Source organism: Drosophila obscura, unplaced genomic scaffold (assembly GCF_018151105.1).
Source record: "Drosophila obscura isolate BZ-5 IFL unplaced genomic scaffold, ASM1815110v1 contig_200, whole genome shotgun sequence".
NCBI classification, from domain to species: Eukaryota; Metazoa; Arthropoda; class Insecta; order Diptera; family Drosophilidae; genus Drosophila; species Drosophila obscura.
Window position 1 is genome coordinate 5,516,330 of NW_024542791.1, and position 18,203 is coordinate 5,534,532.

Here is an 18,203-nt window from a genome sequence, read left to right on the forward strand (position 1 = left end):
CCTCTGTATGTGTAAAAGAAAGTAGTATTCTCCCCTCTATCGTGCGCACCATTCAATCCACAAATGTGTACCACTGGCGTACCACTCTTAAATGTAACTCAATGTGTCCCCCAATGTTATGTAAATCCAGTTTTGCATCAAGTTCACCCAATAAACTTTGCAACAAATCACATTGCCGTCGTCTTGGTCTTGGCCTGACAAACCTACTCTACGCTCTTTGGCTTAGAGACACATTTTGCGTCGGATGAAGGCACCAGGCACAGAGTCACCAGCCTCAAGCATGAGTATATATATATATACCTATGTACCTGTTTTCCTGTTTAGTATTTGGTTGGTTATTTTTTTTCTTTTTTCTTTTCATGCCTCTAACGGTAGTTGGTGGCAACACCTGTTTTTAGACTCGATGGCGCATTTATTTCATGTTCATAACTCAAATGCGTTCGATCCAGCAATGGCGATGCCGATGGCGATGGCGATGGCACGGCGCTGGCTTCGTTAACGCATCGCAAAAGTCCAGTTATGCAATGACTGTTAAAAATATGATATATCCACACGCACACAGTCGTAAAGTCGCGCCATAGATAGAGACCTATATCTGGCCTATCGATCCTTCTAATGCATTTGTCTTGCAGCCACAGCAGACACAGCCGCGGCAGCACTCTGCGTGCAATAAATGGAAAGAGCCTCTCGAATAGAGTGCTAAAATTTATATCCAAAGACAACAGGGAAAAAACACACTCAATAAAAGTGCAAAATACCCTGGCTGGGAGTGTAGTATGATTTTAAGTGGATGTTTGGGACGCAGGGAAGGTTTCATACAGCTTGTAAATTAGATAAATTTCGGACAAAGGTTTGACGCCTGTATTGCAGGAGTAATAAATGCTATAGAAACCGGATTTTGTGTTAATATCCATATTTTCCATGGGAACTAGTCGGTTGAAACACTATTCTTTGCGAAAGGGTATCCATAGCTTCGAATCGTCTAAAGCTGCGGCCTTTTTGCTATTGGATTTGTCCGCTCGAGCCGAACGATCGTACGCGCTGGCCGCCACGTTCACTGGCAGGCAGGCTGGCAGGCGGCTGCTCCCTTTCGTTTCGCTAACTGGGGCAGATCATTAAAACGGATAAAATAGATTGTGCCCACGTAGCAACGCCGTCACAGTCGCGATCGCACCAGCTTCAGGTCTGTGGCGGTAGCATTGTCGGCGCTTAATGCCGCCGCCTGTCCTCAAAAGCCGCAAACGGCACTGCCTACAATGTGGCACTTGGACTCCCTCCAACCTGCATTGTGCGGGACTCCCGCGATTGCCTCCAACCACAACCTCAACTCCAGGGCGGACTTCAATCCGTCGTCGTCTTTGGGGCTGGGCAACGCAGCAGTTTGAGATCAACGTCAGATGATAAGCTCTAGGTTTTTTTTTGTATACTATAAGAGTACTATACCTTTTTTTTTTGGCTCAGAACATACTGGTCGTCGATTGTCGGTGGCTTCTTATTATTTTTAGTATTATTTTTTTGTTGGTACTTTACACTTTTTGCATATCAAAATGGCAGCAATTAATTCTCGTGTCGAAGCCGGCACGCTGATAAGGCATGAAAATGGCTTTAAGCGTCGGCATTGACACGCCTAATTATACGAGCGTGTATTTGCCACATTTACGCACAAATGAGGGGCGTCTCTACCAAACAGAAAAAGCCACCCATGTATATGGCTCTAGCTACAGCTCTGCGTCTCCCTGTAGCCCCAGATCCGGCTGACATCACTCGCTTGCCACTCGACCTTGATCTTAGAGCACATACTTAGTTTATGGAAAAACTTGACGCATAATTGCGTAACAAATTGTTAACTAATTTTGGTTTTCTTTACTATGATTTCTTCTTCTTCTTTCCCCCCACCCCTTTGCCTTGCTCGAGTTCAAGTTCAGAGTATATTTTTTTTTTATTCGTATTATTACGATTTATTCGAGCTGCTAATCATTTGTCTGGCAGTGGAGCATGAAAGTCATGTCCGCTCGTAAATTGTATCTCTCTTCTACTATATAGCTATAGTCAGTCGGTCGCATGTGGTGTTCGGATGCACTAAAAAATCATGGCACGAATGTCATAACTCAAATTGCAGTAGATGCTAATTAAGTCCACAATTACACAATTTATTAGATAGACGCCAGACAGACCAGACCATGGTTTATCTAATGTGCATACCAGATCAGTTGTTGCATTTTAAGTTTAGTTGTGGAATAGATTTCTACAACAGTCTGATTGGTAATTAGTTTTAATTAGAGCAGCGCTATGGGAGGAAGGTAAAAAAAAGTGCAAAGGTTGCAAACATCAATGGAAGGAAATAAAACACTACGCTTACATAAATATATCTTTTATATGGTATATTTTTCCAATATGTATTTTATTTGATGAGTTTCCCTCTCATGTTTTATTTTCTGCACACAATTTCGAGACAAAAGGAGACATTTCTTCCAAGGGAAACCAACGGATGATAAAATCCAAAAAGATATTGCCATTAAAATGCGAATGTGCTGCTAATGATAAATCAATTTTAAATGTAATCCGTAGAACCGCAAGTCCTTCCGTTTGCCAAAATCTTTAATTAAGTATTTAAATACGTAGTCAATTATGTATGATTTTTCTTGGAAGCAGGAAATGTCCCATCAGACATAACATATCCAACCTTAACCAATTCTCTGCGAGTATATAGAAAGTATAGATAGAAAATGATATAATACTTATAAAATAATCATCTAAGCATTTCCCTTGTCGTGTCTGTATTTTTATTTAATCACCAGATCACCGCATTTTAAAATGCCACTTGAAAGAAATCTTGTTCTGACGATTATGGCTAGCATTTATAGAGACGGACAGGAAATCTAAGAAGAAGCATAGCTCGGCAAATTATGTCAGCATCATTTCAGGCAATCATTAGGTCTAATCACATTGAGTCACGCATATATTTGATTGCTTTTAAAGCGGTCAAATGTGGCCAGAACCCAGTAGGCGTTACTGCCCAAAAACTAGAGAACTAGCAAATTTGTGAACATTATTCTCAGCGTTGTATAATCAGAGAGGAGGTAAAAATTTAATTTACACTCAGAGTCTGAGGCCAACAGGCTGTAAAAGAATCAGAGCTGGCAGTAGAGACGCAACGGGGCATGCTACTAAGTTCATTAGACAGCCTTTGGTCAATGGCCTAGCTTTGGCTCTGTCTCTGTCTCGGACCACGTCTCGTTGTCTCTGTTTGAGTCTGGAATCGAGATGAGGAACGGCATGCCATGGGGATGGGGACCTGCTGCTGCTGTCGTCTTGCAGTCGCATTGCATAAAGTAATTAAACTGACATTGAAACTTAGAAGAACATAGAATGCTTCCTGCTTCTGGAAAAACTTCCCGACTCCTGGACAACATTGGGATGGTAGACGGTAGATGGCAGATGGCAGTGGAGGAGACTACTCGGTAGTCGACGAGGATGATGACATTGAGTAATCAGAGTTTGCAATTGCCACAAACATGGAATGCTGTCATATCAGTTGGTTGTTAAGAGCAAATACCAGTTTCGGTCGTATCCCGCCAGAAAGAATGAGTAGGGAGGAGGGAGTAGGGAGTGATGATCCTCTTAATTTATAAGCTAAAAACTAGTAATTATAACTGAACGACCAACTCGTTCTTGTTGTTGTAATTATAAGGCACCCAAACCCTATACCCATTCCCCATCCCATTCCCTGCTATATATCTGCAGAGCTCGTCCTTGTCTTTGCCTTTTGCCAACTTTTGTACTTATGTCATATTAGCTATAAATGTACAACTTTTGCTTAATCGCAGGCCCTCTGATGATTAATGGGCCCAGATTGCGGTCCAGAAGAGAACGGCTGCCGTCTCGTAGTCGGTCTGGTTCAATCCAGCTGTATTGCCGCTTCATTGGCTCCATGTCTCTCCCTCTCTATCTCTCTCTCTCTCTGGCAATATTCAATTCTCGATACGATTCGATACGATGCGATGCGCTGCGCGCTATTGGAGCAGAAAGCTCTGATCTACAGCGCATTCTCCTCCTCCTCCTCCTCCGCCCAGAGTCTTTCGCCAGAGACTCAGACAGTCGACATGAAAGGTTAGATTGGATTCAGGCTTATGCAATTTGAGAATTCTGGTGAATGTAGAAATCGATTCTTTTTAAGAAATGTCATAGATTAAGATTGTAATCAAGAGATTTGTTCTTTCTTCGAAGAGTTCGCTATGCCTTAATTTCTATGATTTCCTTAGGTTATTCATTAGAGCGTCAATTGGCAATGTGGATAAGATTCTTGTTCTAGATTTCAGAGGCTTTGAGAGATAGGGCACCCAGGTTTTGTGTGCCGACTCCTGTAATGTTCCAAACCATTTTATATTGTTATCAGGCTTGTGCAAAATTCGGAATAAAAATTCTGTATGTATGTACATAGATCTAGTAGGTATATTCCTTCTCTTAAGAGTATAAAAGTCTAGTGACTTGTATGATATCGCTAGCTTCAAATTCCAAATAAATACTTCATACACATTGTCCCATTAACATTGACCACATACTCGTACTCGTATCCAATTGATATGAAAATGTATGCAACTGGTGCATCCTGTGCTTTGACATTGTCGTCGTGGCTTCCACTCGCGCCGACTGACACTGAAATGTCATGCGTAGCATGCAAATCTCGATGGCATCCATTGCCACACTGCTGCTACTCCATGTCCGATTCGCGGCGACTGTGAATGCGAGCAAAGTGCGCATTCAAGCGGCAAAATGCGTAGAGAGACCCAAAGTCAGAGCCAGAACACGTCTCTTGGATTGTGCCGCCTGCGTGGGGGGGCGGGATGCATGGCGGGCATGGCATGCAATAAATAAGTTGGAAGGTGGAAGATAATGTACTGCGTTTGGATTTTAATTACTTGTCATTTACTGTGTAGCATCTTCGATTAATCACGGCCCCTGCGTCGCTTGTTCCTTTACTTGCAGACATTGACGAATGCCAAGATCCCGCGATAGCAGCGCGATGCGTGGAGAATGCCGAGTGCTGTAATCTGCCGTCGCACTTCCTGTGCAAGTGCCACGATGGGTACGAGGGCGATGGTGAAGTGCTCTGCACGGATGTGGACGAGTGCCGCAATCCGCAGGCCTGTCCCCCGAATGCCCAGTGCATCAATACGCCTGGCAATTACACCTGTGCCTGTCCCGAGGGCTTTGTGGGTACCGATCCCTACAAGGACTGTCAGGACGTGGACGAGTGCACATATCCGAATGTCTGCGGACCCGGTGCCATATGTACGAATCTCGCGGGCAGTTATCGCTGCGACTGCCCGACGGGATACGACGGCGATGGACGCGCCGACCAAGGATGCGTGGACCAGGACGAGTGTGCTCGATCTCCCTGCGGCCGCAATGCCAACTGTTTGAATAATGATGGCAGCTTCCGCTGCCTGTGCCCCGATGGCTACAGCGGGGATCCCATGCATGGCTGCGAGGGTGAGTCTAATAAATAGTTTAGAAATCGAATCATCATTTGACATTTACCATTTTGGTTGTATTTTTTGCACTTTTGTTTGTTTTTAAATTGGCGGCACCTACAAAATACCAAAACAACACACACACTTCACACACAAAACATACCAACATTAATGCACCGCAAAATGCTACATTAATACCAAAAAATATAATACCAGATGTCGATGAATGCGCCACTAACAATCCATGCGGTTCGGGTGCTGAATGCGTGAACATGGGCGGTAGCTATCAATGTCGTTGTCCCCTCGGCTTTGTCCTCGAGCACGATCAGAACGCAGAGCCACCTGTTGACCTACTGCCACTGGGCTATGGCCAAGGGGACGCCGACAGCCAGACGGCGGTGGTCGCTGTCGCATCGGGCGCGGGCTTAGCCTGCCTGGACATCGATGAGTGCAACCAGCCGGATGGTGTGGCCAAGTGTGGCACCAACGCCAAGTGCATTAACTTTCCGGGCTCGTATCGATGTCTGTGCCCGAGTGGATTCCAAGGACAGGGCTATTTGCATTGCGAGAGTTAGTATTTATTGCCTGCTTTAGATATGCTTCGTCCCCAGGCTCCATTTTCAGTATTTAAAGTTGTTTGCGCAAAAAAAAAACAAAAAAATAAGTTGGAAATTATTTAGTTTTCAATTGGAAAATTTAAATCTTAAAACCTAAAAAATACTGCACAAAATTGCAAAATTCCAAAAAAAGCTGAATCTTTGGTATTTTAATACAGTACACAAATTCAAATTTAAATACTTTATACTTTCAGTCGAATATACTGCAAATATCGCCTAGATAATACTGAAATTTCGGTATTATTTAGTACTTAAATTGAATTGAATTACTGAAAGTGAAGCCTCGACATTTTTGCAACCACACGAGATTTGCACTATCAGAGGGCATAAAGCACCCGCCTGGATTTGCAGACCTTGTGGGGTGCGCTTCCTCCTCCCAATCCCCCCACCAAACCTGCTAAACTCCTTTAAAGCTGTTTTTTTTTTTATTTAGCAAGCTTAAAGCCTAGCTTTTGTGCTTTTCTAGCAGCTGCATGCTTTTCAGACAGCTTCCTCCTTGAACCCCACCAGTCCTCCCACCCAAATCCCGTCTATATCTACAGTATCTACATCCTGTTGCTGCTCCCGCTCCACCACTTCACGCTATATGCTCCCACGCCTATCTATCATCCAATTTTGCATTGTTTTTGAATACTAATTTAATTAATTTATAAATATATTTAACCCAATCCCCCGCCCAACCACCACCACCACCACAACCCGCCAATGAACCAACCACGCGTTTGCCCCCCAAACACCCTGCCCCTCGATCGATCCTTCAGACATCAACGAGTGTCAGGACAATCCGTGCGGCGAGAATGCCATCTGCACGGACACCATCGGCAGCTTCGTGTGCAACTGCAAACCGGACTACACCGGCGACCCGTTCCGCGGCTGCGTGGACATTGACGAGTGTGCTGCCCTGGACAAACCCTGCGGACAGCATGCTCAGTGCGAGAACACCAATCCTGGATACAACTGCAAGTGTCCGCAGGGCTACGACGGCAAGCCGGATCCAAAGGTGGCCTGCGAGCAGGTGGATGTGAATATCCTGTGCCGCAGTAACTTTGATTGCACCAACAATGCGGAGTGCATTGAGAACCAGTGCTTCTGCTTGGACGGCTTCGAGCCCATTGGCGCCAGTTGTGTGGACATCGACGAGTGTCGCACCCATGCAGAGGCCTGCGGACAGCATGCCCAGTGCCTGAACACACCCGGCTCGTACCGGTGCGACTGTGAGGCCGGCTATGTGGGCAGTCCCCCGAGAATGGCCTGCAAGCAGCCGTGCGAGGATGTACGCTGTGGGCCGCATGCCTACTGCAAGCCGGACCAGAACGAGGCCTACTGCGTCTGCGAGGAGGGATGGACCTACAATCCCAGCGATGTGGCCGCCGGCTGTGTGGACATTGACGAGTGCGATGTGCTGCACGGACCCTTTGGCAGTTGTGGCCAGAATGCCACCTGCTCCAACACCGCTGGCGGCTACTCGTGCGCCTGTCCGCCTGGATACTCGGGCGATCCGCACAGCAAGTGCGTGGATGTGGACGAGTGCCGGACGGGCGGTAAGTGCGGATCGGGTGCCGAGTGCGTGAATATGCCCGGCGGTGGCTACACCTGTCGCTGTCCCGAGCACACCATTGCCGATCCCGATCCCAGTGTGCGCTGCGTACCCATCGTGAGCTGCACCACCAGCGAGAATTGCCCCGGAAATGCCATCTGTGATGAAACGAAGCGTTGCCTCTGCCCGGAGCCGAACATCGGCAACGATTGCCGGCATCCGTGTGAAACGCAGGACTGCGGAGCCCATGCCCAGTGCATGCTGGCCAATGGCCAGGCGCAGTGCCTCTGCGCACCCGGCTATACCGGAAATGCTGCGCTACCCGGCGGCTGCAACGACATCGACGAGTGTCGGGCCAATCCCTGTGCGGAGAAGGCCATTTGCACGAACACAGCGGGTGGCTATCTGTGCCAGTGCCCAGGCGGTTCATCGGGCGACGCTTACCGCGAGGGCTGTGCCACGTCCAAGAGTGCGGGCTGCTCCGACGCGAATCCCTGTGCGGCTGGCGAGAGCTGCGTGCAGGATTCGTACACGGGCAACAGTGTCTGCATTTGCCGGCAGGGCTACGAACGCAGTGCGGAGAGCGGCCAGTGCCAGGACCTAGACGAGTGCTCCGCGGCGCGCGGCAAGCCAGCCTGTGGACTGAATGCGCTGTGCAAGAATCTGCCTGGCAGCTACGAGTGCCGCTGCCCGCAGGGCCACACCGGCAATCCCTTCATCATGTGCGAGATCTGCAGCACCGCAGAGTGCCAGTGCCAGGCGCCGTACAAGCTGCTGGGCAACAGCTGCGTGCTCGCGGGCTGCTCCAGTGGCGGCCAGGCCTGCGCCAGTGGCGCGGAGTGCATCTCGATTGCCGGTGGCGTGAGCTACTGTGCCTGTCCCAAGGGTTACCAGACGCAGCCGGACGGCACCTGTGCGGATGTCAACGAGTGCGAGGAGCGCGGCACGCAGCTCTGTGCCTTTGGGGCTCAGTGCGTGAACCAAGCCGGAGGCTACACCTGCCACTGCCCCGAGGGCTACCTGGGGGATGCCTACAACGGACTCTGTGCTCCGGCCCAGCGGAAGTGCGCGGCGGACAAGGAGTGCGCCAGCAATGAGAAGTGCATCCAGCCGGGCGAGTGCGTCTGCCCGCCGCCCTACTTCCTCGATCCGCAGGACAACAACAAGTGCAAGAGCCCCTGCGAGCGATTCCCGTGCGGCATCAATGCCAAGTGCACGCCCTCGGATCCCCCGCAATGCATGTGCGAGGCGGGCTTCAAGGGCGATCCCCTGCTCGGCTGCACGGACGAGGATGAGTGCGCCCATCTGCCATGCGCCTACGGCGCCTACTGTGTCAACAAGAAGGGCGGATACCAATGCGTATGCCCCAAGGGATTCACCGGAGACCCGTACAAGAGCGGCTGCATCTTCGAGAATGGAACGCCGAAGAGCAAGTGCCTCAGCAACGAGGATTGCGCGAGTAATTTGGCCTGCCTCGACGGCAGTTGCCTGAGTCCCTGTGCCAGTCTGCTCTGCGGATCGAATGCCTACTGCGAGACGGAACAGCATGCGGGATGGTGTCGCTGTCGCGTTGGTTTCGTCAAGAATGCCGATGGCGAGTGCGTCTCCCAGTGCCAGGACGTGATCTGCGGCGAGGGAGCGCTGTGCATACCCACCAGCGATGGACCCACCTGCAAGTGTCCGCAGGGACAGCTGGGCAATCCCTTCCCCGGCGGCAGCTGCAGCACGGATCAGTGCACAGCCTCCCGGCCGTGCGACGAGCGTCAGATCTGCATCAATGGCCGCTGCAAGGAGCGTTGCGACGGCGTCGTCTGCGGCATTGGAGCCACCTGCGACAAGAACAATGGCAAGTGCGTCTGTGAACCGAACTTTGTCGGCAATCCGGACCTGCTGTGCATGCCGCCCATCGAGATGGCCAAGTGCTCGCCAGGCTGCGGAGACAATGCCCACTGCGAGTACGGACTGGGACAGAGCCGATGTGCCTGCAATCCGGGCACCTATGGCAATCCCTACGAGGGCTGCGGCGCCCAGAGCAAGAACGTCTGCCAGCCGAATAGCTGTGGCCCCAACGCCGAGTGTCGCGCTGTGGGCAACCACATAACGTGCCTCTGCCCGCAGGGCTTTAGTGGCAATCCGCATGTGGGCTGCCAGGACGTGGACGAATGCACCAACAAGCCGTGCGGCCTGAATGCCGCCTGCCTCAACACAGCCGGTGGATTCGAGTGCTTGTGCCTCTCGGGCCATGCCGGAAATCCCTACAGCAGCTGCCAGCCCATCGAGAGCAGGTTCTGCCAGGATGCCAACAAGTGCCAGTGCAACGAGCGAACGGAGTGCCCCGATGGCTACAGCTGCCAGAAGGGACAGTGCAAGAACCTGTGTTCCAAGGCGGCCTGTGGACCGCGTGCCATCTGCGATGCTGGGAAGTGTCTCTGCCCCTTGGGCTACATCGGCGATCCGCACGATCTCAGCGAGGGTTGCAGCGTGCGCGGACAGTGTGGCAACGATGCCGACTGCCGGCACACGGAGATCTGCTTCCAGCTGGGCCGGGGTCTGCGCAAGTGCGTGGATGCCTGCTCGAAGATCCAGTGCGGTCCCAATGCCCTCTGTGTGGCCGACGATCATCGTTCGTCGTGCATCTGCTCCGACGGTTACTTTGGCAATCCGAGCAATCTTCAAGTGGGCTGCCAGCCGGAACGCACGATACCCGAACAGGAGGACAAATGCAAGACGGACAAGGACTGCGAACGCGGCTTCGGCTGCCAGACATCCACGGCCCATGGCACTCGGGAGTGCATCAATCTGTGCGCGAATGTGGTCTGCGGACCCAACGAGCTGTGCAAGATCAATCCCGCGGGACATGCCAACTGCAACTGTGCCGAGAGCTTCGTGTGGAATCCGGTGGTCTCCTCGTGCGAGAAACCCTCGCTGCCCGACTGCACCAGCGATGCCAACTGTCCGGATGCCTCCGCCTGTCGGCCCGATGTCCTGGGCGTGCTCAAGTGCGTGGCCATCTGCGATGCCTTCACCTGCCCGGCCAATGCCATTTGTGTGGCCCGTCAGCACCAGGGACGCTGCGATTGCCTGAATGGTTTTGTGGGCAATCCCAACGATCGCAATGGCTGCCAGCCGGCGCAGAAGCATCAGTGCCGCAGCCATGCCGAGTGCCAGGAGTCGGAGGCCTGCATCAAGGATGAGGCCAGCCAAACGCTGAGCTGTCGCCCGGCCTGTGAATCGGTCAAGTGCGGTCCCCGTGCCGTCTGCATCACGAACAACCACCAGGCCCAATGTCAGTGTCCGCCCGGACCGTTTGCCGGCGATCCGTACGATCCGTTCAATGGCTGCCAGAGCGTGCCGTGTGTCTACAACCATGACTGCCCCACCACCCAAATGTGCAACCGAATGACTCACACCTGCTTCGATGTCTGCGACGAGGAGTCGTGCGGCGAGAATGCCATCTGTTTGGCCGAGGATCATCGCGCCGTGTGCCAGTGCCCGCCCGGATTCCGTGGCGACCCGCTGCCAGAGGTGGCATGCACCAAACAGAGCGGCTGTGCCGCCGGCACCTGTCATCCATCCGCCATTTGTGAGGTCACACCCGAGGGACCCATCTGCAAGTGTCCGCCGCATTTCGTGGGCGAACCCAAGAGCGCGGGCTGCCGTCCGGACGGGCAGTGTCCCAATGGGGATGCCGACTGTCCGGCCAACACCATCTGCGCGGGCGGACGTTGCCAGAATCCGTGCGACAATGCCTGCGGCTCGAATGCCGAGTGCAAGGTGGTGAACCGAAAGCCCGTCTGCAGTTGTCCGCTGCGTTTCCAGCCGATCTCCGACACGGCCAAGGACGGCTGCGCCCGCAGCGCCTCCAAGTGCTTGACGGACGTGGACTGCGGCGGAGAGCTGTGCTTCAATGGACAGTGCAGGATCGCGTGCCGCAACTCGCAGGACTGCTCCGACGGCGAGAGCTGCCTGAACAACGTCTGTGTGGTGGCCTGCCTGGACCACAGCCAGTGCGGCCAAGGTCTGGCCTGCGTGGAGGGTCACTGCACCATCGGCTGCCGCAGCAACAAGGAGTGCAAACAGGATCAGTCCTGCATCGAGAACAAGTGCCTGAATCCCTGCCAGTCCGGCAACAGCTGCGGCCCCAATGCGCTCTGCAGCATTGCCGAGCACCGGAGTCAGTGCAGCTGCCCGGAAGGATTCGAGGGAAATCCCACGCCCGAACAGGGCTGCGTTCGAGTGCCCGCCCCCTGCCTGGCGAGCAATCAATGCCCCAACGGACACATGTGCATCGGCAACCAGTGCAACCTGCCCTGCACCAAGACCTCCTCCTGCGCGATTGGCGAGCGCTGCTACCAGCAGGTGTGCCGCAAGGTCTGCTACACCAGCAACAACTGTCTGGCCGGCGAGATCTGCAATGCGGATCGCACCTGCCAGCCAGGCTGCGACTCGGATGCGGACTGCCCGCCCACGGAGCTGTGCCTCACTGGCAAGTGCAAGTGTGCCAGCGGCTTCATTGGCACGCCCTTCGGCTGCTCGGACATCGATGAGTGCACGGAGCAGCCGTGCCATGCCAGTGCCCGGTGCGAGAATGTCCCTGGCTCCTATCGCTGTGTGTGTCCCGAGGGCACGGTCGGCGATGGCTACACCAAGCAGGGCTGCTCCCAGGGCCGCCAATGCCACCAGCCCGACGATTGTGCCAACAACTTGGCCTGCATCCAAGGCAAGTGCACGGATCCGTGCCTGCAGACAGTGTGCGGGGCCAATGCCCATTGCCAGTCCGAGGGACACGAGGCTCTGTGCAGCTGTCCCGCTGGATATCTGGGCGATCCGAACGATACAGGAGTCGGCTGCTTCAAGGTGGAGTGCATCGATCATGTGGACTGTGCCAGCGATCGTGCCTGCGATGCGGAGACGAATCGCTGCATCAAACCCTGCGACCTGACCGGCTGCGGTAAAGGAAACTGCGAGGTGTCCGACCACAAGGCCGTCTGTGCCTGCTACGAGGGATACCAGCTGGTCAGCGGAGGAGTCTGCGAGGATGTCAACGAGTGTCTGTCCCAGCCCTGCCACAGCACGGCCTTCTGCAACAATCTGCCGGGCAGCTACAACTGCCAGTGCCCCGAGGGACTCATCGGAGATCCCCTGCAGGCCGGCTGTCGCGATCCCAGCGAATGCCTCAGCGATGTCGATTGTCCCGCCACCGCCAGTTGCCAAAACTCGCGCTGCCGCAGTCCCTGCGAACGACAGAACGCGTGCGGCATCAATGCCAATTGTCAGGCCCAGAGCCATCAGGCCGTGTGCACCTGCGCCGCGAATTCCCGCGGAGATCCTCTCGTCGAGTGCGTACACATCGAGTGCTCCGACAACGACGACTGTGGCGGCGACAAGGCCTGCCTGGACGCCAAGTGTATTGATCCCTGCTCCCTGCCCAACGCCTGCGGAGCTCAGGCTCTCTGTTCGGTCCAGAACCACATTGGAGTCTGCGCCTGCGAGTCGGGCAGCACCGGAGATGCCAAACAGGGATGTGTGCCGCTGCAATACTGCCAGCAGGATGCACAGTGCGCACAGGGAAGCATTTGCTCGCATGGCATCTGCAGTCCCCTCTGCAGCACCAATCGGGACTGCATCACGGAGCAGCTGTGCCTTCAGGGCGTCTGCCAGGGCACCTGCAAATCGAACACGACCTGTCCCCAGTTCCAGTTCTGCTCGAACAACATCTGCACCAAGGAGCTGGAGTGCGGCGCCAACACGGATTGTGGCGAGGACGAGACCTGCCTGATGGATGCCTACGGCCGTGCCCGCTGTGAGCCGGTGTGCCTGGGCCGTGCCGCCTGTGGCCGCAATGCCGAGTGTGTGGCTCGCTCCCATTCTCCGGACTGTATTTGCAAGGATGGCTTCTTTGGGGATGCCAAGTCGGGATGCCGCAAGATCGAGTGCAGCAGCGACGAGGACTGTTCGAACGACAAGAGCTGCGACAATCACATGTGCAAGATCGCCTGCCTGATAGGCCAGCCCTGCGGCGAGAATGCTCTCTGCACCACGGAGCACCATCAGCAGGTGTGCCACTGCCAGCCCGGCTTCAGTGGCGATCCACGCGTGCGTTGCGATGTCATTGATTTTTGTCGCGATGCTCCGTGCGGACCCGGTGCCCGTTGCCGGAACTCGCGCGGCTCCTATAAGTGTAGCTGTCCCCCCGGCCTCGTTGGTGACCCGTATAACGAGGGCTGTCGCAGCTCCGTGGAGTGCGAGACCAACGAGGACTGTCCCCCGCATGCTGCATGCACCAAAACTAACGGTGTGGCCAAGTGCCACGATGTCTGCGCCCAACTGCTGTGTGGCCCCAATGCGGAATGTGTTCCGAAGGGCCACATCGCTCACTGTGCATGTCGCATGGGCTATGACGGCCAACCCGCCGACCGGGTGGCCGGCTGTAAGCCATTGCCCGTTCCCTGTCAGGTCACCGGCGACTGTCCCACAAACACCTACTGCTCGGATAGCGTCTGCAAACGTAAGTACTCCCCACGCACCTTTGCCTGCCAAACCTTTGCCCCACCACCGACTCTACCGCCATCCGACTGCAAAACTCTACAGCAAACAATTGCATTTGGTGCACCTGAACGAGTAAACTCTTTATGCCTATCTTCCTAGTACTTACTCACTCACTTACTTACCAAAAACAAAACTAGCACAGAAATCTATGCCAGAGAGATGTTGTGACATTCAATGGGATGCTGATTATCATTATTTATCTTTCAGTCTTTAAAAAACCATACAGAAATAGTTGTTAAAGTTTTCTTTTTACAAGCAGAACCATAAATGACTTGCATGAATTTTATACCAAAGAAGTTGTGCGAGAACTTCTCTTGATCCACAAAAAGATTATTAAATGCAAAGAATACTAAAATATTTAAATTTCATCAAAAACCCATAGATCTTCGTAATTTCTAAACCAATTTGACATCGTAATTTAAAAGAAAAGGGATACGTTTTTAGTATTTCATCGTAAATATATAGGAATCTTTAATATCGAATGCTTCGAACGAATGTAGCCATTCACTTGTGGGAAATTTGTACACATTCGGTACAGTGGCCTTTGAAATTAATATGTAGTAAACAGAAGAGTGTACTTTATGCTGCCAAAAGCAAACGAAAAAAAACAGAGATAAAAAGCCGAGAGTATCTGGCTGCTGGACTTGAAATAATAAGTATAAGGAAAATCTTTATGCTCGCTACGATTATTTACTTTAATTTAAAATCCATAGCATTGATGCTGTGTTGAAAATTTTATAAATAAGGGAATTCGTTGAATGTAAGCATTAACCTCACAAAAGCGTTCAAGTATTCCACCGATTATGTACTTATAAATATATAATTTGAATTTATGTGCAAACCCTCAAGTGTGTCACAACATCTCAAGAAACTACTATAACTACTAGATACTTACTACAAAAACCTTGGACTGGCTTCGATGCCCACGCATTAAATCAAACGCTAACTCTAACTCCTAGACTAGATGCAAAAAAAAAAAAGAAAAACTTAACTACAAATTACACAGTAAAACGACAACACACGCCGAACACACGAACGTTGCAAGAGACGGGAATTCAACTACTTATGGAATTGCAAGTCAATTAATTCTGTCTCTGATTTCCCCGTATAAATATAGCTGCCTGCGTGCTGGACACCGAGTGTGGGCCGTCGGAGGTTTGCCAGGGCGGCCAATGCTTCAATCCATGTGTCCAGCCCCAGGCCTGTGGCCAGAATGCCGAATGCGTGATGTTGAATCACCTTAAACAGTGCCACTGCCCGGAGGGCTTCACCGGAGACTCGTCGAAGGAATGTGTCCGGGTGCCAGTGGCCTGCGAAGTTGACTGCTCGCCCGGCTACACCTGCCGTGACTCCATGTGCCTGCCTGTGTGCCAAAACGATCTGGAGTGTGCCTCCAATGAGAAATGCTTGCGGGGCAATTGCATGCGTAGGTTACCTTCCATCTCACATGGCTTTCAGTTGTTTAATTTGTGTCTGTTGCTCGATTTTAGTGACCTGCCGCGTGGACAACGATTGCTTCTTGGGGCATGTGTGCCTGCACAACAAGTGCGTCTACGGCTGCCATGTGGATGATGACTGCAGTGCCTCGGAGTCCTGCCGCAACGATAAGTGTGTGAATCCTTGTGTGGAGAGTCCCTGCGGGCCCAATGCCGCCTGCTCGGTGTCCAATCATCGGGCCACATGCAGCTGCTTGGAGAGCATGGTGCCCAATCCCACGCCCCAGGTGGGCTGCGTGCGTGCCCCTCCGCTTGAGTGCCGCGAGAATCGCGACTGTGGCAACGGTCTGGCGTGCTTCGAGTCTGTGTGCCGCCCCTTGTGCGCCGACGATGCCGGCTGCATAACCAACGAGCGGTGCCAGCAGGGCGTCTGCAAGCCACTCTGTCGCCACGACAACGAGTGTGCCCACGGCGAACTGTGTCTGGGACTCAACTGCGTGCCCGGCTGCCGCTCCGACCAGGGCTGCCCGTCCGAACTCTCCTGCATTGCCCAGCAGTGCGTGGATCCATGTGCAGACCCCACTGCCTGTGGAACGAATGCCCTCTGCCAGACCGTGGACCATCGCAAGCAGTGCACTTGCCCGGAGGGACTTAGCGGCAAGGCCAACGTGGCCTGCAAGGTGCCGCGCATCGCCTGCGGACGCAACGAGGATTGCCAGAACAACCAGCTGTGCTACGCCGGCAGCTGTCAGGGCAAGTGCCGCAACGATCAGAACTGTCTCTCGGACGAGCGCTGCATGCGCGGAACCTGCCGCACCGTCTGCAACACGGACGAAGCCTGTGCCCAGGGCCAGATCTGCGAGAGTCGTGTCTGCCAAACCGGTTGCCGCAACGACCTCAGCTGTGCCACCGACGAGGCCTGCGTGAACAAGAAGTGCCAGAATCCCTGCCGCAGCCCCGGCCAGTGTGGCCAGTGTGCCGACTGTCTGGTGGTGAATCATGGCGTTCAATGCCAGTGTCCGGCCTCCTTCATTGGCGACGGTCTCACCGGCTGCCAACTGCCAGCGGAACGCTGCCATCCCGGCTGCGAATGCGACGAGAATGGGGCCTACTGCGCCACCAAGTGCTCCCGAACGGAGGACTGCGCCTGCGGACAGCAGTGCGCGCGTGGCAAGTGCCGCAACAAGTGCGGACCCAAGCGACAGTGCACCGTGGGACAGCTTTGCGAGCGGGGAGCCTGCATTGCCGGCTGCAAGTCCAACAGTGACTGCGCCGCCGACCAGAGCTGTGTGCGCGGCAAGTGCACGGACCCCTGTGCCGACGACAAGGCCTGCGGACGCAACGCCCTGTGCACCGTGTCCGAGCATCGGATGCTGTGCTACTGCCCCGATGGCTACGAGGGAGAACCCAGCAAGGAGTGCGTGCAGTTCGAGTGCCGCCAGGACTCTGACTGCGACAGCAACAAGCGATGCGATGGCGGCAAGTGCCGCAATCCATGCCTGGAGTACGGTGCCTGCGGCACCAATGCCCAATGCCGTGTGGCTAATCGCCAGGCCCAATGCTCCTGCCCACCCGACTTCTTTGGCAATCCCGCCAGTGAGTGCCAGCCCCTGGATGGCGGCTGCTCCAACAGCCCCTGTGGCGTCAACTCCAAGTGTACCGAAGTGCCCGGCGGCTATGAGTGTGCCTGCATGGATGGCTGCATCGGGGATGCCAACAAGGGCTGCCTCTGCGAGGGACCTCTAGTGAATGCCTGCCACGATCATCCATGCGGCCTGAATGCCGCCTGCCATGTACTGGACAACGACCAAGCCGAGTGCTACTGCCCGGAGGACTTCCCCAATGGTGATGCCTATGTTCAATGTAAACTGCAAGCTAAAATGCCTTCCAAAAAACAAAAGCTAACCAACTCTATCCTTTGGGTTAGGTTATCTGACGCCACCGCAGCAGGACTGCCGTACTCTCGGCTGCGATGTGGGTGACTGTGTGCGCCATGGCTATGACTATGTGTGCCAGCAGGGTAAGTGGCCCTCCATTCATTCAAGTTTCGTGTGTTTTATAGTCCTTAGCGTACAGAATAGTGCCTAATCATGTTAACCAGCGTTCCGTTGCCGTTTTTTTTACCAACCAAAAACTTAATAACTTGAGGTCTGTTAGTAACCAATTGAAATTGATTTTGTTGTTATAATTTTAATGGTTTTTATTAGCCATAGATGCGAGTTTCTTAAACCACAAACACACACAAACAACCCCCAAGCTAATTAGCTAATTCCACTAATTCCAAACACAGCCTCCTCCGGCTGCCTAGATATACTCGTACATACGTATTTGACCAAAGAATTCAGTGTAGTGTGTGTGTGTGTGTGTGCCAATATCTAATACGTAATTATTTGAGTATTTATATTTCTTAACAACCTATACACATGTGCGAAAAGCCAGGTATACGTATAATTCCAACCCCAGCACGCTCAAAAACCGAATCACACAACCACCTACACAACAACAAAAACAACAACCCTTCCCCAAATAGCAAAAACACCAGACCAAAGAGTTAGCTCTAGCTTTTCAAGTATCCTTTAATATATAGAAC

At 53.0% G+C, this 18,203-nt stretch overlaps 1 protein-coding gene across 1 annotated transcript in view; it reads left to right on the forward strand.

The window, feature by feature from the left end:
• The window catches only part of LOC111080276, a 117,493-nt gene that overhangs the window by 26,562 nt on the left and 72,728 nt on the right, over nucleotides 1–18,203 (forward strand). Inside the window, 6 exon segments of the mRNA XM_041593903.1 lie at nucleotides 4,987–5,493; nucleotides 5,691–6,044; nucleotides 6,853–14,136; nucleotides 15,295–15,603; nucleotides 15,668–17,476; nucleotides 17,541–17,633. Of these exon segments, the coding sequence (XP_041449837.1) occupies nucleotides 4,987–5,493; nucleotides 5,691–6,044; nucleotides 6,853–14,136; nucleotides 15,295–15,603; nucleotides 15,668–17,476; nucleotides 17,541–17,633 (10,356 nt within the window).